Here is a 26,898-nt window from a genome sequence, read left to right on the forward strand (position 1 = left end):
TGTGGGCCATGCCGGGTGATCATGGGGGCCGGGAACGTCCTGCTGGGTATACGGAGTCACATCATGAAAATTCATTGTGTGCTTTTCTGTCTGTGGTATTCTGTAATACAATGTTTACTTTAAAATATGTATTCGGCCAGGGACGGTGGCTCATGCCTGTAATCCCAGCACTTTGGGAGGCCAAGATGGGCACATCACCTGAGGTTGGGAGTTCGAGACCAGCCTGACCAACATGGAGAAACCCCGTCTCTACTAAAAATACAAAATTAGCTGGGCGTGGTGGCGGACGCCTGTAATCCCAGCTACTCAGGAGGCTGAGGCAGGAGAATCGCTTGAACCGGGAGGCAGAGGTTGTGGTGAGCTGAGATTGCACCACTGCACCCCAGCCAGGGCAACAGAGTGAGACTCCGTCTTTAAAAAACAAAAAACAAAAAACAGAACAAACAAAAACAAAAACAAAAACATACTGGATGTGTTCAGGCAGATTTCCCGTTTAACATCTGCATGTTTCTCAGGGACCTGAACCCTCAGCACTCTGGATACAAGGCTGGCAGGAGCCTCTCTGCCTCCCTCTCCACCGCAAAGGACACCCACGAGGGCAGGGGCTTGGCACATATGGTGCCTCTTATCTGGTGGCCCCCAAGGGTCTCACAGCATCCTCCCTGCGTCCCTGTCTCAACCGCACACCTCACACTCAGCCCACTGTGGTGGTCACTGAACCTAGACCTGCCCTCCTCTCTGTTCCCTTTCCTTGCAGTGGGGGACACCTCCAAGCCAGAGACAGCACTGCCACCGGCACCCAGGGCCCCGCGGGCACTGCCTGCTGCATGTCCTGTGTCCCCAACAAGACAGGAGACCACTAAGGCCACGAAACCAGCAGCCACTATGAGAGTGGTTGGGCTGCAACTGGAGACTATAGAGCGAGGCCAGCAAGCGGCTGACTGTGGCCAGGGTGTTCACATCTTGTGATCCCCCATCTCCCGCAAGAATCCAAGAATCCAAGAATCCAAAATGCGTGTGTGGACACTGGCTGACCACCCATCACTCGATGCCTGGTCCACACCCCCTTCCTGACTGTACGGAGCTTCCGGGGTGCCCACCGCATAGCCATGCGCCCAGGTTGGGCGACTAGTTGACCTGGCTTTCAGAGGGGTCCCGGGCAGCTCGAAGCACCAGCACCACTTTTTCCTTGGGCTGCAGCAGAGAATGCTGGTGGCCCTCACTGCAGAGGGCAGGACAGAGTGAACAGGGCCAGTGCAGGTGGCCTTGCTCCTGAGCAGAACGGAACATCCCTAAGGAACATTTCCAAGCCAGCTGGAGGCCAGTTACTCGCAACAGAAGACTCACTGACACCTGTCTTCAGTGTGAAAACCCATTCCAGTCCTCGTCTGTGGCCCAGACTTGTCTTCCAGTTCACTTCTGATCTAGTTCAACCCCTTTATTCTCAAAAGGGGGACGCTGAGGCCCAAACAGGGAAAAGCCAACTGCTCCGAGTCACCGGGATCTTTTTGGAAGCCGAGGTGCCCACGTTGTGACACAAACGAAGATGCGTGCAGGCCTGCACACGGGCCACTGGCTGCTCTCAGGAGGGGCTCACGCCATGTGAACGTGCGCTGTGAAATGCAGGCTTGCTTTTAAAAAGGAGAGCCGTGTGCTTATTTAAAATGTTGGGAGGGAACCAATACTTCCTCACTTGGAACTGCAGTAGAAAATACGTAAATTAAAAAAATTCAGGCCGGGCACAGTGGCTCACGCCTGTAATCCCAGCACCTTGGGAGGCCGAGGCAGGAGGACTGCCTGAGGTCAGGAGTTCAAGACCAGCCTGGGCAACATAACAGGATCTTATCGTTATTAATAAAAACTTAAGAGATATCATGTGACCTGTGGCAAGCCCCCAGCTTGAGTCCTCTCAAGTCTCCCTTGCCCCCTGGGCAGAAGCCCCTGCTCTCAGATCGTCTAAGACGTGCCGTCACAGGCAGCTGTGGGGCTTCCCAGGTGAGTGGGATGCTCTATGGACACCTAAGCCTAAGCATTCCAGGGTTACACGAGCTGCAACTCACAGGAGCTGGATATAAAATTATGTATAAAAATGCTTTTAAAAAACATTAGGGGCTGGGAGTGGTGGCTCATGCCTGTAATCCCAACACTTTGGGAGGCTGAGGCGGGCAGATCACAAGGTCAGGAGATCGAGATCATCCTGGCTAACACGGTGAAACGCCGTCTCTATTAAAAATACAAAAAACTTAGTTGGGCATGGTGGGGGGTGCCTGTAGTCCCAGCTACTCAGGATGCTGAGGCAGAAGAATGGCGTGAACCCGGAAGGTGGAGCTTGCAGAGAGCCGAGATGGTGCCACTGCACTCTAGCCTGGGCAACAGAGTGAGACTCTGTCTCAAAACAAAACAAAACAAAAAAAACATGAGGATGCTTTCCCAGCTCTCATGGATCCCAGTGTTTGGCCTGGGATATAACACAGCTTTCCCCAATATCATCAGCTGGTTTAGGCATTTTGGTTAGGGAAAGCTAAGTTAATCCAGGTGGACATAAAAAGGCTGAGACACATAATTCCAGGACTGTGTCCCCGGCCCTCAAGGGTACCAGAGCCCCCCGGGGCTTTCAGGTGGCAAAGGCTGCCATTGTTTCTGAGACAGGTCTTGCTCTGTCACCCAGGCTGCAGTGCGGTGGCACAATGACAGCTCACTGCAGCCTCGACCTCCTGGGCTCAATCGATCCTTTCGCCTCAGGCTCCTGAGTAGACTACAGGTGTATGCCACCATGCCTGGCTTTTTAATTTTCTTTCTGTTTTTTGGTGGTTTTTTGAGATGGAGTTTTCCTCTTGTTGCCCAGGCTGGAGTGCAGTGGCGTGATCTTGGCTCACTGCAACCTCTGCCTCCCGGCTTCAACTGATTCTCCTGCCTCAGCCTCCCGAGTAGCTGGGATTACAGGCTCCTGCCACCATGCCCAGCTAATTATTTTTTGTATTTTTAGTAGAGACAGGGTTTCACCATGTTGGCCAGGCTGGTCTCAAACTCTTGACGTCAGGTGATCCACCTGCCTCGGCCTCCCAAAGTGCTGGGATTACAGGCATGAGCCACCATGCCTGGCTGGTTTTTTAGTTAATTTTCTATATAGACGAGGTCCCCACTATATTGCCCAGGCTGATCTTGAACTCCTAGGCTCAAATGATCCTCTTGCCTCGGCCTCCCAAAGTGCTGGGATTACAGGTGTGAGCCACTGTGCCCGGTAGGCTACCATCTTTTGAGCCTCAGCCATGGTACCTGCTTCTTGACCGCCATGTTATGGATCAAGCTTCTCATTTTTATATATATATTGAGACGGGTTCTTTCTCTGTCGCTCAGGCTGGACTTGAGTTCCTGGGCTCAAGTGATTCTACCCCCTTGGCCTTCCTAGTAGCAGGGATCACAGGCGCGAGCCACCGTGCCCAGCTACAGCAAGTTTTTAAATGGAACACTGTACTATTTTGTATGATCTATTCCTAACTGTCCAATGTGGCAACCACTAGCTGTATATGGCTACTTAAAATAAAATAAAATTTGCCGGGCGTGGTGGCTCACGCCTGTAATCCCAGCAATTTGGGAGGCTGAGGCGGGCGGATCACCTGAGGTCAGAAGTTCGAGACCAGCCTGGCCAACATGGTGAAACCCTGTCTCTACTAAAAATACAAAAATTAGCTGGGTGTGGTGGCACGCACCTGTAGTCCCAGCTACTTGGGAGGCTGAGGCAGGAGAATTGCTTGAGCCTGGGAAGTGGAGGTTGCTGTGAACCAAGATCATGCCACTGCACTCCAGGCTGGGCGACAGAGCAAGACTCCGTCTCATAAATAAATAAACAAACAAACAAATGTAAACGTCTAGTTGCTTTGTTGCACCATCCGTTTTTCAAGCGCTCCGCTGCCCTGGGTGCCCTGTGGCTGCTGGACTGGGCAGGGAACATTTGCATCTGTGCTGTTCGTCTCTGACACACAGATGCTTGATCCGTGCTCCCTGCTGGTGCAGGAGGCTGCGAGGCCAGGAGGCCCAGAACACACGGCCATTCCCCTGCTCCCGCCCTTGGAGCAGCACCAATGCGTCTGTAGGCCGTTTCCCACAGCTGCACTCCCGGAACTCCTGACTGGGATCGGTTTGGATGAAATGTGGTCACTTGTTTAACAGGAGCGCTGTCTACAGAGGCTGGATGCGGGTGACAGTTGCGGTCCCTCCCCGCAATGCTTTTGCAGTCTGCATAGGATGTTAGAGTAACAGCACGCGGATGACCGCGGCGTGTCTTATCGGGAAAGTGTACTGATGTGGAGGCCAAGAAGCTGCTGGCTGAGATTTCGGAACCGGGTTTCTAACCTGCCGTGGGCCTTGGACAGCAGCTGCCATTCTTCTGTTCTGTGCCTCCCTTTCTCCATTTCACGAGGCCCCGCGACCCCTCGACCTCCCCAGGAGGTCCCAGCACAGGCACCGCTCAGGAAGCACCACCGTGAGGTGCGAAGGCTGTGAAGGTACGAAAGACAGGAGGGCGCCACGGGCCGGCGGCACCACTCCCCTCGCAGTCCAGCCAGAAGCCAGGCAGCAGTGTGGGGGCTCATCCTGCCTCTCTGGCTGCTGCCCAACCCCAGCTCTTGAGCCCCTCAAGTCACCGCAACACCCAGGCCTTGTGTTTTTGCCGAAGCTCATGCCTCAGAGCCTGGCTCCAACGCTTTCCGCCTAGAAGCCTCCCCTGATGCGTCCCAGGAACCCCGGCCTCTCCCCTTGTCCTCGCCCCATGCATTGAGCGCTCCCTAGATTCCACCCCTGCGTGGGTCTCATTCCTCTTTGTGTCCTGAGGGCTTGGCTCTAGGCCACCCAGTAGAGGCCGGCTGGATGAATGCTGATGGGACGGTCTCATCTGTGTCCTCAAAACCCCTCCCCCACAGCCATACCCTCACTGCCATGTGACTGTGTTGACAGAAGTCTGCTGGCCTCAGAGGTCTGCGGCCCAGGAAATCTCAGTTGCTATCAGTGATAAACATGACCTCCCTGTGGGCGTCACCTCCACCCCTGTGCTGGACGGGTCTTCTCATCGATTTCAGTGATCATGAAGTTAATCAGCAGTCAGCACTCAAACACGTGCAGAATCAATGACAACTGAAATGATTAGAATCTGCATAAGGAGGGTATTCTCATGAGGTATCTGGGTCTTTTGAATGTTCTTGGATGAAACCAGAAATGAAAGGCTGCTAAAATGAAAGCCTGAAAGCCTTCTAGCTTTTTTTTTTTTTTTAGTGGAGACGGGGTTTCACTGTGTTAGCCAGGATGGTTTTGATCCCCTGACCTCGTGATCCGCCCACTTTGGACTCCCAAAGTGCTGGGATTACAGGCGTGAGCCACCGCGCCCGGCCCAGCCTTCTAGCTTTCGAGACAGAAAGGGGGAACCTGAAGATGATGGTGTGTGTGCACGCGTGAGTGTGTGCGTGTGTGTGTCTGTGTGTGTGGTGGGGTTTAGAGGGAGGTTGGTCTGTGGGGAAGTGAGCTTTGGCAGGTGCGGCCCGTGGAGGCAGCTGGGGACAGGATGACTGGGAATCTCTCCTGTGGAGAGGACAGCCTGAAGCTCGCAGGTGTGAACTGAGAATACCAGCTCAGGTGGGAAGGGTGGCGGTGGTGTCCACATGGTCCAGCTGCGCTGGTGGAGGCTACAGGACACCAGGTCGCCCCTGCAGGCAGCCCCAGCTCAGCCCAGCCCTCCAGGTCAGGGCCCTTGGGGACAGTGGTGTGCTTAAAGCTCTGCTGTCCGAGGAAGTGGGAAGCCGGTAAAAGGTGTGCACCGTGTGCTGGCAGCCTCCCGACACTGACACAATGTCATGATCCAGCCAACGAAGAGGTTTAAGAATGAAGCCAGGTCACCTTTCCACTCCCCAGTGCTAAGTAAGGAGGAATCTGTCATTACTGAGTACACTGATACTTACAACCAGGCTTCTTCCATTTATCCAATTCCCTGCAGTAAGAATTGCGGCGACAGTACTTTCTTCACCAAGCGTTATCCACACGGTAAATACACTGACAATGACACGTTTTCATTTTCTAACACTGAAAACTATCCAGGGTTGGCCAAAGTGTCAGTGCTCTCACTTACAGTGCCAGAGCTGTGATTTTTGGGGGCAAGATTCTTTTACCTTAAAAGGCATTATCCAACCTCAATAAAGCAGCAGGCTAGGCGAACATCAACAGCTACTAACATCACAAAAAGAGACGGATGTCCACATGTGCCTCCTCACTGGTGAAATGCTCCAGCAAAACACAACAGGCAAACAAGCAAAACAGCAACAGACTCTGAGCAGGGCCTGAGGTCTAACTACCAAATTAAAGAAATACAGGAGACATGGGGGAACGCAGAAAGGACACCATCAGCAAAACCCAGATGGGGGACACCCTCCAGGACAAATGACTGGCTCTTCTACAAAGAGGCTGCTAAGGACAAGAGGCAGAGGGGGGGACCTGCAGCTAGAAAAGGCCTCACAAAACCTATCCACCAATTACAATGTATGGAGCTGATTTGGATCCAGATTCAAACTACTACACTGTAAACCATTTTTCTTTTCTTTTTTTATGAGACAGGGTCTCTGTCATCCAGGCTGGCGTGCAGTGGTATGATCACAGTTCACAGCAGCCTCGAACTTCTGGGTTCAAGTGATCCTCCCACCACAGCCTCCTGAACAGCTGGGACTACAGACATGTGCCACCATACCTGGCTAATTTTTATATTTTTTGTCTATATAGGGTTTTGCTGTGTTGCCCAGGTTGGTCTAAAACTCCTGGGCTCAAGTGATCCTCCTACCTTCGCCTCCCAAAGTGTTGGAATTACACAGACATGAGCCATTGCACCTGGCCTCAAAGACATTTTGAATGAAGTTTCAAAAGCTAGCATTCCTAAACCAAACCATGCCATTGTAGTCTACAACGAGGCAGGTCTACGTTCCCAGACTCCTCAAGGCTCATGTATAGGTCCGGGGCAGGCACATTTTAGAAGCACATCCATTTCATATCATCGAGAGACTCCACGCCTGGGCACCACTCACAGCTGAACAAAGGCCCCAGATACAAGGTATAGGGGCCTGGCTCCTTCTCCGCAAAGCAAGACAGCTCCTGGAGCGAGGGGTGCAGACACCACCACCCAGCCTCCTCCCCTTCACCCACAGGTCTCACGCCAGGGCACACTAACCTCGGCCAACCCAGCCCAGGAGTGATGTCCAGCTGTGCTGCTCCCTACCCCACCATCACCTCACCTTGTGTTATTCTTCTGCATGGCTTCTAGCGTCGGTGTTTTTGTTTATTTTTTATTGTCTGCTTCCTATCACCAGAACAGAAGTTCTGAAGAGGCAGGCAGAGTCTGGCCTTGTTCTCCTCTAGCTGGAGAGCCCGCACCAGGGCCTGGTGCCCAGCAGACATGTGCGGTGGCAGGAATGGATGAATTGGTTCCGGGAGCCCAGGACCTCCATGCTGGGCCCCCAGAGGCAGGTTAGGGTTATCTTTCAGGGTTATCTTTAACCCTAAACCCCGTGCCTAGAGGGTTTAGGGTTAAAGATAACATCCGCAGTGCCTGGGAGTATAAAGACTTTCTGAAGAAAGATGAAGTTACCACTTTTAACGTAAGCCTCTCTTCAGAAAATAAGAAAATGAAAGAAAATGGTGATTCAATGGCTAAAAGACTGCAGCCAGGCAGGAGAGATAAGAAACCTAATAAAATCTAGACTGTGTGTAAACTCTGACAAGATACAGTCCACATGAAAGAAGGGCTGAAGGAGGTGAAAGGCTGCATGACAAAGAAGGGAATCTAGAGGATCAAAGGCTGCAAGGCCCCTCCTCCCTCCTCCCCGGGGACACGACCCTCCCCCTGGGGACAGAGCAGAGCAAGGCGGTCACCGCAGGAACAGCGACCTGTGCCTCCCAGTCGGGGATGGCGAGTCCAGGACACAGGACGCCCCGCTGTGGCTTTACTCACAGGAGCCGCGGTCTCGGGCTTGGACGCCGGGGCCTTAAAGGTGGATGTCGTTCTGACTGCATCTGCTGTCCTGTCAGCAGCTGCCCCCATGGACAAGCATTCCAAGTAGTCGGGTGGGGGGATGACAACACTGCTATTCTCAGACAAGTTCACGGTGCTGATGCTTCTCATCGGCGCAGGGCTCAAACCCAAAAAGGACACAGCACATGTTAGATAATGTCTCACCACCAAACCCCAAACATCCTCCATGTCCCTGACCAAGGACAACAGTAACGGTACATCACCAGTCAAAACCTGATCTTGATCTCACACACAGACACACACAGTACATGTATCAATACAAAACACTGTATTTTTTAAATTTTTTTGCGACAGAGTCTCACTCTGTCACCCAGGCTGGAGTGCAATGACATGATCTCAGCTCACTGCAACCTCTGCCTTCCAGGTTTAAGCGATTCTTCTGCTTCAGCCTCCTGAGTAGCTGGGATTACAGGTGCACGCCAGTGTGCCCAGCTAATTTTTTGTATTTTTAGTTGAGATGGGGTTTCACCATATTGGCCAGGCTGGTCTCGAACTCCTGACCTCAGCTGGGATTACAGCGTGAGCTACCACACCCAGCCTAAAACACTGTAATGCTTTTAGCGGTTTCTAAACATATCCTCACAAGAAATTTTTTTTTTTTTTTGAGACGGGGTTTCGCTCTTATTGCCCAGGGTGGAGTGCAGTGGTGTGATCTTGGCTCACTGCAACATCCGCCTCCCTGGTTCAAGTGATTCTCCTGCCTCAGCCTCCCAAGTAGCCAGGTTTACAGGTGCCTGCCACCACGCCCGGCTAATTTTTCTCGTATTTTTTTTTTTTTTTTTTTAGTAGAGACAGGGTTTCATTATGTTGGCCAGGCTGGTCTCGAACTCTTGATCTCAGGTGATCGGCCCGCCTCGGTCTCCCAAACTGCTGGGATTACAGGCATGAGCCCCTGCCCCTGGCCAAAAAATCATTTAAAAGACATGACAAAAGAGAGGAAAGCTTTTAAACTAGGGGCTGGCTCTTGATTGATTTAATCTAAGGAAAGAAATTGGAGACTAGCAAAAGCTGGAGTGAGCAATGAGCTAAGAGTTAAAAAAAAAAAAAAAAAAAAGTAAACACTTGAAATTTTAACATCCTTAAAGTGTTACTCAGTTTTTGTTCCCCAGCACAATGGCATTTTAGCTCTTCTGCTAGGGATGAAGACTGCAGACAGCAACAGACCCTGGGGAATGCAACGTCGGACCTGGAGGCCTTCTACCTGGCTAGCTGGATGGGTTATGGGGGTTCCGTGAACTTCGATCCTCCTGCCTCAGCCTCCAGAGTAGATGGGACAATGGGCATATGCCACTCTGCCCTGGCTAATTGTTTTTTTTTTTTTGTAGAGATGGGGGTCTTGCTATGTTGTGCAGGCTGGTCTTGAACTTGTGGCCTCAAGTAATCCTCCTACCTCCATCTCCCAAAGTGCTGGGATTACAGGCACAAGCCACCGTACCCAGCCAGTTTCCTCATTTTTTAAAGTAGGGGCCCACCTCATGGGGCTGCTGTGAGAATTAAGTGAGCAAATCAATGCAAAGTCCTTTGGACAGTCTCTAGGCAGTAACTACTGTTATTATCTGATCTGGAACAGGGATTTGGGGGTTTTCGGCATGGAGGTGCTCAGCAAAGCCCATCAGTGTATTTTAAGCCATGGGAGTGGACGAGATGGCCCAGCACAGGCAGGAAGGACAGACCCAGGGTGACCCCCAAGAACACTGATGTTTAATTGATGGGCAGAAGAGGGGTGCAAAGAGCTGGTGAAGCAGAAGACAAACAGAGCACAGGTCAAGCAGCTGGGGCCAGAGAACATTCCAGAAAAAGCATACAGCAGCGTTAAGGGCTGTAAGATAAGAACGGTAAGATAAGCATAAGATAAGGACGGAAAACACATGCTTTGGGTTTAGCGACCAGGAGGTGCAGGGCACAGGGAGGGAGTTTCAGAGGGCTGCAGGACTGCGGGGAGTAGGTGGCCTGGGCTGGGTCTCCTCACGGCAGCAAAGCTCGGGGACAACAGAAATCACGGCAGACAGCACTGTGAGTCATGGTCTCATCTCTGACTAGTCCACGAGAGCTGAGGCTTAGGGCAGGGCCTGCGACAGAGCTAGATGGTGGTGTGTTATGGAAACGACAGGGCAGGGGTTTCTGCTGCCGGGAGAGCTCAGCCACGTTCAGGGCTACCTTGGTGTGGGCACGGTCACTGCTTCCGTCTCATTTTCTTCCAGTAACTTCGTGTACGACGACGGGAACCAACCCCTCCTACCGGCAAAGAGGGAGAAAAGACCCTATCAGTGGTAGACAAGCGGATGGCAACTGCCCTGAACAGCCTGGTGAGAGCTCAGGGCAGACCGGTCCACTCCTCCAGAAACGCCCACGTGTGCAGGAAATGAAATTAAGGTTTTTAAGAGGTAAATATGGACTTTCACATACACTGAACAATGTGTATTATTAACAATTTTTCTTTTTTCTTTTTTTGTTTTTTTTAATGGAGACAGGGTCTCGCTCTGTTGCCCGGGCTGGAGTGCAGTGGTGCGATCATAGCTCACAGCGGCCTTGAACTCATGGACTCAAGCAATCCCCCTGCCTCAGCATCCGAGTAGCTGTGACTAGAAGTGTGCACCACCATGCCTAGCTAAAAAGCAATATATGTTGTATGTATAACATTAATTTGATTTGGATTACCCCTTTTTTTCATATTGGTTTTATTTAATACATCTGAACAATCTGTCTAGAAAACTGACAAGCTAGTTACAGGAAAGCTTGTGCACATAATTATGGCTGAAATTAAGAGGACTGCATTCAAACTACCTACGTGCTAAACCTTAACAAAGTATATCTGATATGCAGATTATCCTCAATAAATCAAATGCTAATTTTATTTATTTTTTTGAGGCGGAGTCTTGCTCTGTCACCCAAGGCTGGAGTGCAGTGGCGAGATCTCGGCTCACTGCAACCTCCGCCTCCCAGGTTCAGTCCCAGATTTTCCTGCCTCAGCCTCCCGAGTAGCTGGGATTACAGGCGCCTGCCACCACGCTCAGCTAATTTTTGTATTTTTAGTAGAGATGGGGTTTCACCATGTTGGCCAGGCTGGTCTGGAACTCCTAACCTCAGGTGATCTGCCCGCCTCGGCCTCCCAAAGTGCTGGGATTACAAGCATGAGCCACTGCACCAGCCAAATGCTAAATTTTTTTAAAAAACAAAAGAATGTTTGAACTACTTTCAGACAGGTGACTTCATATGCTCTAATAAGTATGCATGCACCAAATGTATCTCTACATGCACAGACATACAGAAAACAGCCTGGGATCGAATAACTTAACTAAACTAGAACTAAACCATAAACTTAACTTTGGCTAAAACGTGAGCATGTCCACAAAGACAATTTGCAGCTTGGCTGCTCTGGAAGGGACAGGCCGTCTGGAGCCCTGCGGGGACCATCACGCCCAGACTTACGCCTTGGACACGTCGTGTTCTCCATAGAGCCAGCCATCCTTCTCCTCGGGGATGAGCAGCGTGATGACGTCTCCCTGTGCAAAGCTGAGTAAGGTCTTGTTGGAGCCTGCAGTGTGCGGGAAGATGGTCTTCACTTTCTGCTTCTTCATCATGTTCAGTCCCGTTGCAACCGAAACTGATCGCTGTAAACTGGGATCTTCGGAAGTACCTGTTGGAGGGAGTGTAGCAGTAATGGCTTTTCAAAGCATGAGAATCAAGAGGCACATTCCAATGAGCAAACCCCAGGAATCCACCTGTTCTCATCTTGCCAACAACGCTCCTTCCACGGAAACTGACCCTGTCCTATTTCCTCGCTTTGATCATTGCCCAGAAGGGACAGAGACTGTTGAGAAACAGAGGCAGCATGCAGCCTGAAGGCATGCACCATGCAGAAGAGGATCCCTGTGGGCTCTTTTCCAGGCCCAAGGACAAGGCAGTGTGTGCCGGGTTGATCTGCACTCTGCTTTAGCCAGGATGGCTCTTCTTAGAGAGGCAAACCGCTCCAATGCCAAACTGCCCTCGCAATTCCAATCGCAAAGGCAGGCTAGGGCCACAGTTCAAACCCAATTGCCAATGTCCACAAAGAAAAGAAGAAAGCTGGAAATGCAGTCGGTCTTGCCATGCTGGCCGCTCAGCTTCTCACCCCCAGGCCTAAGAAGGACGAGGTGAGGATGAGTTCCATTTACAAAGTCCTCACCAGGTGCCAGTCACCGATCTCAATGTCTCACAGCTGCCACCCCGCCAGGCTCCCAGGAGGAAGGTGCTGCTATTATCTACAGGACAGACCCCACAGCTGGCAAGTGGCTGGGCCAGCAACCAGCTAGGGCAGGTTCGTCCCATACTCTCTACCCATGAGCACGAGGCTGTGCTGTTCATGTCTCCATTCAAACACAGGCTGATATTTCCACTCCAGGGAAAAAAAGATTGAAAAAAAAAAAAAATATATATATATATGTATGTATATACATTTGAGACAGAGTCTCACTCTGTTGCCCAGGCTGGAGTGCAGTGGCAGGATCACAGCTCACTGCAGCCTGGACTTCCCAGGCTTAAAGGATCCTCCCTCCTCAGCCTTCTAAGTAGCTGGGACTACAGGCACACACCGCCATGCCAGGCTCATTTTTAAATTTTTTTGTAGAGACGGTGTCTCGCTATGTTGCCCAGCCTGGTCTTGACCTCCTGGCCTCAAGTGATCCTCCCACCTTGGCCTCCCAAAGTGCTGGGATTACAACTGTGAGCCACTGTTTCTGGCCTTTTTTCCATTCAAATTTTCCCAGGCTAGTAATACAGCAAGCATCTTTCATTTAAAACAATGCAAGATCTCTGGCTGCTTTATTCTTGCAGATTTTTCACGATTACAACATAAACCTTGCGCCCCCTTAACCTGCCACTCTCTACCTAGCTGATGTTGAACCCACCAGCAATTTTCTTTCTTTTTCGAGACGGAGTCTTGCTCTGTCCCCCAGGCTGGAGTGCAGTGGTGTGATCTGGGCTCACTGCAACCTCCACCTCCCGGGTTCAAGTGATTCTCCTGCCTCAGCCTCCTAAGCAGCTGGGATTACAGGTGCGTGCTACCATGCTTGGCTCATTTTTGTATTTTTAGTAGAGACAGGGTTTCACCATATTGGCCAGGCTGGTCTTGAACTTCTGACCTCGAGATTCACCTGCCTCGGCCTCCCAAAGTGCTGGGATTACAGGCATGAGCCACCACGCCCAACCCTCCACCAGCAATTTTCATTCTGCTTTTACCAGTAAGAACCAGAGTCATCAGAATCACTGGGACGCATAGAGTATTACATACTTTAACCGTGTATTTTAGTTAACTGACAAGACTTCCTTCAAAGGCAAATGCCTACACACCATCATCTTCCTCTGCTGGGCCATCCTAGTCATCATTCTGGAAAACTCTGTTCTTTTGCCCAATAGCTTCAAACGCTCTGGTCCAGGGGCTCTCTCTCACAAACAGCTTGACTGCTGCAACCTTCACACCATGGGGGCCTGTGAGACACCCCATGTGGATGGGTTGGGGCCACGGCACAGGTCTCGAGAGTCCTTGGTGCTAAAGACCGTGCAGAAGGACAGGGTCTGACTAGTGAAAAAGCCGGCAACATCTGCAGACAGTAACTGGCTCCAACTTTTGTTTTTGTCACTGTGTCACCCAGGCTGGAGTACAGTGGTACAACCTCGGCTCATTGCAACCTCCGCCTCCTGGGTTCAAATAATTCTCGTGCCTCAGCCTCCTGAGTAGCTGGGATTATAGGCGTGAGCTACCACGCCCAGCTAGTTTTTGTATTTTTAGTAGAGACGGGGTTTTGCCACGTTGGCCAGGCTGGTCTCGATCTCCTGACCTCGTGATCCGCCCGCCTCGGCCTCCCAAAGTGCTGGGATTACAGGCGTGAGCCACTGTGTCCGGCCCCAACTTGTTAAAATATAGTCAACAGAATTAAGAAATCCAAGTTGGAACTGAAGTTCTTCAAAGAGCATGCGGTGCTCTGAAAAACACTGATTAGAATTCAAACCAGCTGGACATGGAGGCTCACACCTGTAATCCCAGCAGTTTGGGAGGCCCAGGCGGGTGGATCACCTGAGGTCAGGAGTTCAAGACCAGCCTGGCCAACATGGTGAGGCCCCGTCTCTACTAAAAATACAAAAATTAGCCAAGCTTGGTGGTGCATGCCTGTAGTCTCAGCTACTTGGGAAGCTGAGGCAGGAGAATCGCTTGAACCTGGGAGGCAGAGGTTGTGGTGAGCTGAGATCGCGCCACTGCATTCCAGCCTGGGCAACAGAGTGAGACTTGATCTCAAAAAAAAAAAAAAAAAAAAAAAATTCAAAACCAAGCTTATTGGTAAGCTTAATAATCATAATTTTGTCATGTTGATAATTATGAAGTGCTGGGAAGGGAAGAGCGTGGTCCCTTTAAATGATACAGAACTGGGGAAGGAAAGTGCTGGGTAGAGGAGGGTGTGGTCTCTGGCTAGGGTTCCACTCCTACGGACCTAGGTGAGGACAGGCATTTCCTGCCCAAATGTTGCATTTCCCAAGACCACCCTGGCCTGCCATGTCCCATCCTGTGCCTATAAAAACCCTCAAGACCCTAAGCAGGCAGACACACAAGCTGCTGAATGTTGAAAGGAGCCTGTTGCTGGAGGAACAAACACAGTGGCTAGGTGTCAAGAGGGAGGCACCGACAGGCTCCAGCACACTGGCAGGCCACTGAACAGCAGAACGACATGGAGTTGGGCTCTGACAGTTGGCCAAGGTCACCGAGTGGCCCGACTCCAGGGGAAAACCTCCCCACTCCATCCCCCATCTGCTGAGAGCTACCTCCACTCAATAAAACCTTGCACTCATTCTCCAAGCCCACGTGTGATCCGATTCTTCCAGTACACCAAGGCAAGAACCTGGGATACAGAAAACCCTCTTTCCCTGTGACAAGGTAGAGGGTGTAATTGAGCTGGTTAACACAAGCCACCTATAGACTAAAACTAAAACTAAAAGAGCTCACAGTAACATGCGCCCACTGGGGCTTCAGCTGTAAACATTCATCCCTAGACACTGCTGTGAGGTGGGAGCCCCACAGCCTGCCCGTCTGTCTACTCCCCTAGAGGTTTCAGCACCGGGGCACTGAAGAGGCGAGCCACATCCCCATCGCAGGCCCTGCAAGGGGGACAAGGGAACCTTTCCCATTTCAATGTGAACTTTTATAGCCTATTTTATTGCAAAAAAAGTTTTATTACAATTGCCACCAAATATGGAACACACAGCAAGGCTATGCATGTTTCTTATTTATTGACTGATTGACTGATGGATTAGTTGAGACAGAGTTTCCCACTTGTCACCCAGGCTAGAATGCAGTGGTGTGATCTCAGCTCACTGCAACCTCCGCCTTCTGGGTGCAAGCGATTCTCCTGCCTCAGCCTCCCGAGTAGCTGGAATTATAGGCAGGCACCACCATGCCCGGCTAATTTTTTGTATTTTTAGTAGCGATGGGGTTTCATCATGTTGGCCAGGCTGGTCTCAAACTCCTGACCTCAGGTGATCCTCCTGCCTCGGCCTCCCAAAGGGCTGGGATTACAGGCGTGAGCCACCACGCCTGGCCTCCATTTATTTGTAAATAGGTAATTCTCAACAGTATGTTTACTCTGGATAAACATCAGTCAGTGCATAGAACTGGTAAATGTCAGAGAAATATATCAATTATCAGAGCGTCTCACAGTCTAGTCCTGTATTTCTTCTGAACTCACGCTCTGCAAAGCCAGGGCTGAATGTATCCACCATACCTGCTTGTTTACCTCCAGACCTTGCAAATACATTTATCCAAAATATTTATTTCACAGCTTATCTTAAAACAAATGTAAAAGGTATCTTCAAATAAATCAGACTGAATCTCTTACCTGTTGAATTATTTACCCTTTGTGAATTCGGGGCAGCCGTGGCTGGGTTATTAAACATATCGATCAAGGGACTGGTATATGCTCTGCCTGAAGGAGCGGGGGGCATCTTTGGTGAGCATTTAGAAAGGGTGTCGTAATCTTTCCTAACCTGTGAAAAATTCTTTATTAGTCCAATATTAGTATAATGCAGAATTGGAATTACACAGATTCCCAAGGCTGTTTTTTTTTAAAATAATAGGCTATTTATTTATTTATTTTGAGACAGAGTCTCGCCGTGTTGCCCAGACTGGAGTACAGTGGCGCAATCTCGGCTCACTGCAACCTCTGCCTCCCAGGTTCAAGTGATTCTCGTGCCTCAGCCTCTTGAGTAGCTGGACAACAGGCACGTACTACCATATCCGGCTATTTTTTGTATTTTTAGTAGAGACGAGACGAGGTTTCACCATGTTGGCCAGGCTGGTCTCAAACTTCTGACCTCAAGTGATCCGCCCGACTAGGCCTCCCAAAGTGCTGGGATTACAGGTGTGAGCCACCATGCCTGGCCACATTTCAGGGGGTTTGAGATGGGCAGAAAGAGTGGATCCATGTGTTCAAAGTACCTGCTGCATCCCAGTCTCCACATAGAGCCCAGGTTCAAAGATCAGCAAACTACAAATGTGTGAATTCATTACTGTGAATACTTTGATGCCTATTTTTTTTCCTGAAGTGCCTTAAGTTGTGATGAATGCCATCAGAGTGTGTCTAATTTATTCTGAGATACCTATACTTCCTTCCTTGGGAGTAAACTTAGTTGGAATGATTACAAATAAAAACAGTAAGTATGGCTGGGTGTGGTGGCTCATGCCTGTAACCCCAGCACTTTGGGAGGCCGAGGCAGGCGGATCACGAGGTCAGGAGATCGTGACCATCCTGGCTAACATGGTGAAACCCTGTTTCCACTAAAAATACAAAAAAAATTAGCCAGGCGTGGTGGCAGGCACCTGTAGTCCCAGCTACTTGGGAGGCTGAGGAAGAAGAATGGCGTGAACCCAGGAGGCGGAGCCTACAGTGAGCCGAGATTGCGCCACTGCACTCCAGCCTGGGTGACAGAGCAAGACTCTATCTTAAAAACAAAACAAACAAAAAAACAAAACAGTAAGGATAAAATTTCCAAAACAAAGATAATAGCGCCAAACATAGTATAAAACATGTGCCCAGCTTATGGTGGCTCATGCCTATAAACCCAGCACTTTGGGAGGCTGAGGCAGATAGATCACGAGGTCAGGAGTTTGAGACCGGCCTGACCAACATGGCGAAACCCTGTCTCTACTAATAATACAAAAATTAGCCGGGCATGGTGGTGCGCCCCAGTAATCCCAGCTACTGAGGAGGCTGAGGCAAGAGAATCACTTGAACCCGGGAGGTGGAGGTTGCAGTGAGCTGAGATCACTCCACTGTGCTCCAGCCTGGGTGACAGAGCAAGAAAGGATCCACCTCAACAACAACAACAAAAAACAAACATGTGCCCAGCTACCTTCGCCCCTAAAGGTAAGGGGATAGAGGTGCGAAAAGGTGGTCCTGGAAGTAATAAAGGAGGACCTGTGATTCCCACCAACACAAGCAAATTTGGCTCAGATCAAGTTAGGAAACACACGACTGAAATCTGGAAGAGAAAACTGGTTCCTACCACATTGCTTCTCTCGATCATGGGTGAAGGCTGAGGCGTTCCGGACACGGGGGTAGAGGCTGGGGTCTTTATTTCTTCGATCATATTCATGATTTTCTCAGGCACTTTGATGGCATCAACACAGGTCTCCTGCCACCGAGGCAGCTTGGAATTCAGTAGTTCTGCAGACTGCAAAGCCAAAAGAAGACGACTAAAGACAAAGATGATTGTCTGAAGAGCTGAGAAAAATGACATCATGTCATATCGCTGATAACAGATTACTGGCTTAGCACCAGGAGTGTGGGGGCTCTGGGTTAAACTCGGTGAGCACTTTAAGCACCTAGAGGATCAGCTGTGTCTCACCGGCTGAGAGGGGCAATGGCTCTGACTCAAAAGGAAATTTTCTGCTCCCTCAGTGTGAATACAGAGCATGGGACTAATACGGGGATGGTAAATGGTTAAGAACAAGAACAGAAACTCAAAGGGAGTGAGCAATCTATATGAATCCCGTTTTCCAGGTGGCCCCAGAAACGCCAACCATCACTTTCTCCCTCCCACTCCTACTAAAAGCAGTGCCGCCAACACAGGCCACCGGCCCGGGAGTTGACTCTGACCAATTCAGACATTAAAGAAGCGAATCAGACACTGTCCTGAGAGCCTGTCTATGGGGAAGAGACACTGTGGGTGAGTGGTGGGCAGTGCTGAGGGACGCCCCCACCACAGGCCAAACAAGGCTTTGCAGAGCAGACCTGACCAGCAGGGGCGAGAACCTGCAACCCTGGAGGCAGAGCACCCCTCCAGCACCCACAAGCCTGGCTCTGCTCCTGACAACTGGACTCTCAGAGGCCCCCCAAGCGCTTCCAGTGAACACCTTTTCTGAACGGCACTCTGGTTGGAAAAGGGGAGGCAGGAGTCTGTCCTGCGGCTGTGTGCATGGCAGTCACACTGCTTTTACTCAGCCTCTGAGTTTATCAAGAGTGGTGGGGGGCTGATGTCAGTCCTGGGGAAGGGCAAAGACCCCCCTTCACACCACCCCTGTCCCCAAATGCCACCCCACCCCCAACTGTCACCCTGACACTCTGCAGCACCGTGGACCAGCTGCTTGGGCCTGCTTCATCCCAACTCCACAGAAAGGACTGGGGCGCTTTAGCTGAATTAAGGGAAGCCACAAAACCAGTTTTCAGATACTCGAAGAAACTTCCAGTATAGAAAGGAGCAGATTTGGTCTGCGTCACTCTATAAAGCATTACTGGGACCGATGGTTAAGTCTAAGAAAGACTCTGCTGATAACTGGAGCTCCCTGAAAAGGTGCTAGGCTGCCTCATGACATGGTGGGGACGTCACGCAGGAAGAGAACCTCCAGGTCACCTCTGCCCTCTCCAGCCTGCGACCCCGGTGCCACAGGATGCCCTCACTCTGGGAAGAGAAGATTCTAAAGTGAACTCTACATTCCCGAAACTAGCACAGACGTGCTGTTGACAAAAGTGATCACCTAATACAGCAATTATTTCCTTTGCTGTAACCATTTTCTTCTTCTTTTTTGAGAGAGGATTTTGGCTCTGTCACCCAGGCTGGAGTGCGCTGGCACAATCCGGGCTCACTGCAACCTCGAACTCCTGGGCTCAAACAATCCTTCCACCTCAGCCTCCTGAGTAGCTGGGGCCACAGGTGCACACCACCACACCTGGCTAATTAAAACTAAACTGTTGTGGTTTTTTTTTTTTTTTTTTTTTTTTTTTTAGAGACAGGGTCTCGCTATGTTGCCCAGGCTGGTCTGGAACTCCTGGGCTCAAGTGATCCTCCCGCCTTGGTTTCCAAAGAGTTGGGATTATAGGCATGAGCCACTGTGCCTGGCCTGCTGTACTAATTTTAAATCTTATTTAGTTTAGGGAGCTGAATATACCTTTTTCTTCCTTTTTTTTTTTCTGAGAAAGAGTCTTGTTCTGTTGCCCAGGCTGGAGAGCAGTGGTGTGATCTGGGCTCACTGCAACCTCAGCCTCCTGGGTTCAAGCAATTCTCCTGCTTCAGCCTCCTGAGTAGCTGGGATTACTGGTGCCCACCACATGTGATTAATTTTTGTATTTTTAGTAGAGACAGGGTTTCACCATGTTGGCCAGGCTGGTCTCAAAGTCCTGACCTCAAGTGATTCACCCACTTTGGTCTCCCAAAGTGCTGGGATTACAGGCGTGAGCCACCATGCCCAGTCCTGAATATTCCTTAAAGTTGTAAAAAGTTTACAGAAAATACAACATTTGCATACATACAAGGCCAAAGTATTTTTCCTTTAAAACAAAGACAAAGCTGACTTATATTCAAGCTTTTGCAAAGCTTCTCCTATATTGGAACACTCTCTAACTTTACTATGAAAAACAATGAATTTCTGACCTCAACCAGTGCTAGTTTTGGATGTTTACAAAGGCCCAACAGAGTTCATAATTTAAAACAAAGGAAAGGAAATGTGACATGTGTTGCATAATGATTCCTGGGGGTTCGAACCTCACAGCTGTGTATGTTGGAAGGAAGGTGATGAGGTCATTCAGTTGAATAAACCAGGAACCAATACCACCAAGAGGAATGAACGCATCACTGAGCCCAGCTGTCCTGATGTGCGTGAATGGGGGCCCATGGGCTGGGGCAGAGCTGCCCGTGACCCCTGGACACGGACCCATGAAGGGAGCATCTCAAATCGCCCAGGTGCGGTGGTAGACCTGGGCCTGCTGGGACTCACCAGCAGCCATGGTGAAGACACTGATGCTGAGGACACATCAGAAAGGGCCTGGGGAAAGCTGACTCGCAGGTGAGAAGAGCAAACACGTGCTATTTTTCAATGATGAAGCATTATTTTATGAAGGACTTTAAATATGGATGTATTATTAATTAATTAAACATTATACACGGACATTTGACCATTTCAGCTGTATTTCTATAAGTTTGTATGTTCAAGTTAGCCAAAAACAGTTTCTCTGGGATCTTTTCATTGGCAAAATGGCCCACTGCTTTATACTGGGCATGTGTGGAAGGTGAGTGGCATGCATGTATGTGTATCTCTGTATGTATGGACTGATTGAGACAGGGTCCCGCTCTGTTGCTCAGGTTGGAGTGCAGTGGCACAATCATAGCTCACTGCGGCCTCAACTTCCCAGGCTGAAGGGATCCTCCCACCTCAGCCTCCTGAGTAGCTGGGACTACAGGCACATGCTACCATGACTGGCTAGTTTTTTTTTTTTATTTTTTATAGACACAGAGTTTTGCCATATTGCCCAGGCCCACCTCAGCCTCCCAAAGTGCTGGGATTACAGGCGTGGGCCATGGCCCAGCCTTCTGGGGCATTTAAATATGAAATAAAGTTATTAATACACTCAAGGCAATTTGCCACCACACCCACCTGTAAGTGATAATAATGTATGTGGTTTGCAAAGCCACAGTGCTTATCAACCAGAAAGCAGAAGCGCCTCTTTTCTTCAAGCAGAGCCTCTTTGCAACCATCTGCAATGAATTTCTGGATTTCACTCTGACGAGAAGTAACGGTCTCCACGTACTAAAAAAAAATAATAATAATAATTACATAAGGATGACATGAGCATCAGATAGCATGCAGTCTGACGTTTATCTTCTGCCATCTTTACGCCTGCTTTATTTGAATAATACAGTAAATACACGAGAGGAAAGAATGCTGTAACCTGACCTAAGTAGATACTATCGTTCTCCTTGAGGTCCCTGACTCGTGTCCAGAGAGAAGTTGCCCAAGGGCTTGACATTCCCACAGGGCAATTTGCACAAATATTACTTTGTACTCCAGAGATATGATCGTGTCCTACTGGAAAGCACCATGGGCTCTGGAACCAGAAAGTTCTGGGTTCAAACCCAGTTCCAAATGCCAACAATATGCTTTGGCTGTCCCCCCACCCAAATCTCATCTTGAATTGTAGCTCCCACAATTCCTATGTGTTTCGGGAGGGAGCTGGTGGGAGGTAATTGAATCATGGGGGCAGGTCTTTCCCATGCTATTCTTGTGATAGTGAATAAGTCTCACAAGATCTGATGGCTTCATAAGGGGGAGTTTCCCTGCACAAGCTCTCTCTTTGCTTGCTGCCATCCATGTAACATGTGACTTGCTCCTGCTTCCCTTCCGCCATGATTGTGAGGCCTCCCCGGACATGTGCAACTGTGAGTCCAATAAACCTCTTTCTTTTGTAAATTGCCCAGTCTTGGGGTATGTGTTTATCAGCAGCATGAAAACGGACTAATAAAATATGATTTAACCTAAGCCTCATTTTCCCCATCTGTACAATGGGAATAGTAACACTGATCATGGAGAGTCCCTTCTTCTTTCAGAGCCAGGATAAAAAGCCCATGTTTTGGCAGGAGGTCACTGATTAATTATACTTAACTCAGGAAAACTCTACAGCCTTCAGCTCTCAGTCAAAATGCTTATTTTTAAAAACTCATAGATTATATATTTATAGGGCATATATGATAATGATCAAAGCAGGGTCCTTGGGTGCCCATCACCTCAAGTTCTTATTATTTCTGTGTGTTGGGAACATTCCAAGACCTCTCTTCTAACTATTTTAAAATAATGCATTGCTGTTAACTATAGTCACCCTACTCTGCTATTGGACACTAGAACTTTTTTATCCAACTGTATGTTTGGACCCATTAACCAACCTCTCCTTCATCCACCCCCTAGTTGACACACTGACCATCCTCAGCTATCTAGAGAATGACAGGTAACCATCATTCTACTCCCCACTTCCATGAGATCAACTTCAAAACTTTTCTTTTTTTTTTTTTTTGAGATGGAGTCTCGCTCTGTTACCCAGGCTGGAGTGCAGTGGCATAATCTCGGCTCACTGCAATCTCTGCCTCCCAAGTTCAAGCAATTCTCCTGCCTCAGCCTCCTGAGTAGCTCGGGCTACAGGTACCTACTACCATCACCCCAGCTAATTTTTGTAGAGGCGAGGTTTCACCACATTGGCCAGGCTGGTCTCAAACTCCTGACCTCATATGATCCTACTGCCTCGACCTCCCAAAGTGCTGGGATTACAGGCATGAGCCACCGCACCTGGCCAACCCCCTCTTAAACTGTACAAATTGTCAACAACAAAAGAAAACAAGATATTGCTGAAAAGCTCACCTCAATTTCTTTGTGTTCATATTTGAGTGCGTTTCGGCTTCCTTGGCTTTTCCTTCTGATCTTCTTCAACTCAGCTTGGGATTTCTCCAAAGACTCTAATTTATTCTTGTGTTCTGTTTGGTATCTTTTAAGAGTTGCCTGTAAGTTAAATGGCTGTGCTTATTTTATTGTGTAACCATACAAATTGTCACACAGTTGCTTTTGCTCACACTTCCACTGTATGTGGCTCAACGGGGCCCTGACACCCTCACTTCATGCCATCCTCACACTGGCTGGGGCCCCCACACCCACACCAGTTCACACCATCCTCCTGCTGGCTGGGGTCCCCATGCCCACACTTCACACCATCCTCATGCTGACCAGGGCCCTCACCCCTCAGTTCACACCATCTGCATGTTGGCTGGGACAACTCACCACACAGTTCACATCATCCTCACACTGCCCAGGGCCCTCACTCGTCATTTCACACCTTCCTTACACTGGCTGGGACCGTCACCCCACAGTTCACACCATCTCCATGTTGGCTGGGACCCTCACCCCACAGTTCACATCATCCTCACACTGCCCAGGGCCCTCACCCATTTCATACCATCCTTACACTGGCTGGAACCGTCACCCTGCAGTTCACACCATCTGCACAATGGCTGGGACCCTCACCCCACAGTACGCATCATCCTCACACTTTCCAGGGCCCTCACCCATTTCACACCATCCTTACACTAGCTGGAACCATCACCCCACAGTTCACACCATCTCCATGTTGGCTGGGGACCCTCACCCCGCAGTTCACACCATCCTCACACTGGCCGGGGCCCTCGCTAATTTCACACCATCCTTACACTGGCTGGAACTGTCACCCCGCAGTTCACACCATCTGCACGATGGCTGGGACCATCACCCCACAGTTCACACCATCTGCACGATGGCTGGGACCATCACCCCACAGTTCACACCATCTGCACGATGGCTGGGACCCTCACCCCACAGTTCACACCATCTGCACGATGGCTGGGACCATCACCCCACAGTTCACACCATCTGCACGATGGCTGGGACCATCACCCCACAGTTCACACCATCTGCACGATGGCTGGGACCCTCACCCCACAGTTCACACCATCTGCACGATGGCTGGGACCCTCACCCCGCAGTTCACACCATCTGCATGATGGCTGGGACCCTCACCCCGCAGTTCACATCATCCTCACACTGCCCAGGGCCCTCACCCATTTCACACCATCCTTACACTGGCTAGGACTGTCACCCCGCAGTTCACACCATCTGAACGATGGCTGGGACCCTCACCCCACAGTACGCATCATCCTCACACTTTCCAGGGCCCTCACCCATTTCACACCATCCTTACACTGGCTGGGACCATCACCCCACAGTTCACACCATCTCCATGTTGGCTGGGGACCCTCACCCCGCAGTTCACACCATCCTCACACTGGCCGGGGCCCTCGCTAATTTCACACCATCCTTACACTGGCTGGAACTGTCACCCCGCAGTTCACACCATCTGCACGATGGCTGGGACCATCACCCCACAGTTCACACCATCTGCACGATGGCTGGGACCCTCACCCCACAGTTCACACCATCTGCACGATGGCTGGGACCCTCACCCCACAGTTCACACCATCTGCACGATGGCTGGGACCATCACCCCACAGTTCACACCATCTGCACGATGGCTGGGACCATCACCCCACAGTTCACACCATCTGCACGATGGCTGGGACCCTCACCCCACAGTTCACACCATCTGCACGATGGCTGGGACCCTCACCCCGCAGTTCACACCATCTGCATGATGGCTGGGACCCTCACCCCGCAGTTCACATCATCCTCACACTGCCCAGGGCCCTCACCCATTTCACACCATCCTTACACTGGCTAGGACTGTCACCCCGCAGTTCACACCATCTGAACGATGGCTGGGACCCTCACTCTGCAATTTACACCATCTGCATGCCGGCTGGGACCCTCACCCCGCAGTTCACATCATCCTCACACTGCCCAGGGCCCTCACCCATTTCACACCATCCTTACACTGGCTAGGACTGTCACCCCGCAGTTCACACCATCTGAACGATGGCTGGGACCCTCACTCTGCAATTTACACCATCTGCATGCCGGCTGGGACCCTCACCCCGCAGTTCACATCATCATCACACTGGCCGGGGCCCTCGCTAATTTCACACCATCCTTACACTGGCTGGAACCGTCACCCTGCAGTTCACACCATCTGCATGCTGGTTAGAGCCCTCGCCCCTCAGTTCACATGGCCCCCTTCATTCAACTTTAATGTCTTGGCTTTGTTCTAAAGGTTACTGTTTAAATGAGGAGCCCCCAACCAGAAGGCAAGTCTCTGAGGACATCTTCTCTTTCTTTTTATTCCTTCTTTCCTCAAAGGCTTTTTGATGCTGGGTGGTTAACTTTCTTCTGCCACCCAAAGTCTCAAAGTCCCATCCAAAGCACTCAGCCACCAAGGTGGTTGCAGCAAGCCGAGATCAAGCCACTGCATTCTCCGCCTCCCAGGTTCAAGCACTTCTTGTGCCTCAGCCTCTCCAGTAGCTGGGATTACAGACGCACACCACCACGCCCGGCTGTATTTTTAGTAGAGATGAGGTTTCACCATGTTAGCCAGGCTGGTCTCGAACTCCTGACCTCGGATCCACCCACCTTGGCCTCCCAAAGTGCTGGGATTACAGGCGTGAGCCACCACGCCCAGAGAACACAGGGTCTTAAAGGGACTGGCGTCAGAATTCAAATCCCTGTTTTCCCTATAATCTGTGAAGTGCAGATAAGAAGGGTGCCTGGCCGGCACGGTGGCTCACGCCTCTAATCCCAGCACTTTAGGAGGTGGAGGCAGGTGGATCACGAGGTCAGAAGTTTGAGAGCAGCCTGGCTAAGATGGTGAAACCCTGTCTCTACTAAAAAATACAAAAATTAGCCGGGTGCAGTGGTGGGTGCCTGTAATCCCAGCTAATTGGGAGGCTGAGGTAGGAGAATCGCTGGAACCCAGGAGGTGGAGGTTGCAGTGAGCCCCGAGATCATGCCACTGCAGTCCAGCCTGGGCAACAGAGCAGGACGCCATCTCAAAAAAAAAAAAAAAAAAAAAAAAAAAAAAAGAATGGTGTCTATGTTTTGGAGTTTCTGAAGGGATGACAATTAGATAACGTATGTAAATCACTTGGCATGAAATGCACCTTAGCAGCTGTCCGGGTCCTGTGGCCTCCTGCCGGGAGGGTGCAGCCAGGCAGCAGTCCTCACGAGGACGACAGGGGAGGGATGATTCCAGGGCAACTCGCACACTCACTGCCACACGGGGGTCTGGGTGAGCAGAAAGGAGACTTTGGGTGGCAGGAGAAAGTTAAGTACTCTATAGCAGCAAGGGAAGATGGCAAGAGCCCTCAATACCGGGGCTGTAGGGCCACCCTGAAGGGGACCTGGAGAAACCTGCTGGAATGGACAATAGCGCACAGAGAAGGGGCGCCATGCAGGAGCGGTCTCTGCAGATGGGCCAGGGCACACCGGGAGCCCCGGGACAGCGCTCTCCCACACACCACCCACAGCCTGAAGTGCTGCTGGCTTAGGAAGTGTTATGTCTGCATCAGCTGCAGCGACACAAGCACAAATGTCCTACAGCGTGAATGTGTTCTGTGAAGACAACGCTTTCTGGAAGCAGTGTGATTTCCTGCAATACTTTTTCCTATGCTTTTTTTGGGGGTGGGGGATGGAGTCTTGCTCTGTCGCCCAGGCTGGAGTGCAGTGGTGCGATCTTGGCTCACTGCAACCTCCGCCTCCCGGATTCAAGCCATTCTCCTGCCTCATCCTCCCGAGTAGCTGGGATGACAGGCACGCGCCACCATGCTCGGCTAATTTTTTTTTGTATTTTGAGTAGAGACGGGGTTTCACTATGTTGGCCAGGCTGGTCTTGAACTACTGACCTCAAGTGATCCACCTGCCTCGGCCTCCCAAAGTGCTGGGATTACAGGCATGAGCCACCGCACCTGGCCCCTATGCTTTCTAATAAGATCCCAAGTGTTAGGGAAAACCGGCCCACGCAGCCCAAAGGGAGCTTGTCGGTTTCATGCATCTGGGCATCATCAACACGGAGCTTCACTCCTGTCTGCTGCTGATGAGTCAACAGCGGGAACAAGTTCTCCCCAGGCTGGGAGGTCAG

General features: G+C 50.5%; 1 protein-coding gene across 1 annotated transcript in view; it reads right to left on the reverse strand.

Moving 5' to 3' along the window:
• The window catches only part of BAIAP2L1 (BAR/IMD domain containing adaptor protein 2 like 1), a 106,145-nt gene that overhangs the window by 2,943 nt on the left and 76,304 nt on the right, over positions 1-26,898 (reverse strand). The window contains exons 6-12 of the mRNA XM_002817703.6: positions 22,707-22,844; positions 20,955-21,107; positions 17,591-17,758; positions 15,925-16,072; positions 11,492-11,699; positions 10,220-10,297; positions 7,982-8,162 (exon numbers count right to left, since the gene is read on the reverse strand). Coding sequence (XP_002817749.5) covers positions 7,982-8,162; positions 10,220-10,297; positions 11,492-11,699; positions 15,925-16,072; positions 17,591-17,758; positions 20,955-21,107; positions 22,707-22,844 — 1,074 coding nt within the window. The remainder of the gene's footprint in view (positions 1-7,981; positions 8,163-10,219; positions 10,298-11,491; positions 11,700-15,924; positions 16,073-17,590; positions 17,759-20,954; positions 21,108-22,706; positions 22,845-26,898) is intronic.

This window comes from Pongo abelii, chromosome 6 (assembly GCF_028885655.2).
Source record: "Pongo abelii isolate AG06213 chromosome 6, NHGRI_mPonAbe1-v2.0_pri, whole genome shotgun sequence".
NCBI lineage: Eukaryota > Metazoa > Chordata > Mammalia > Primates > Hominidae > Pongo > Pongo abelii.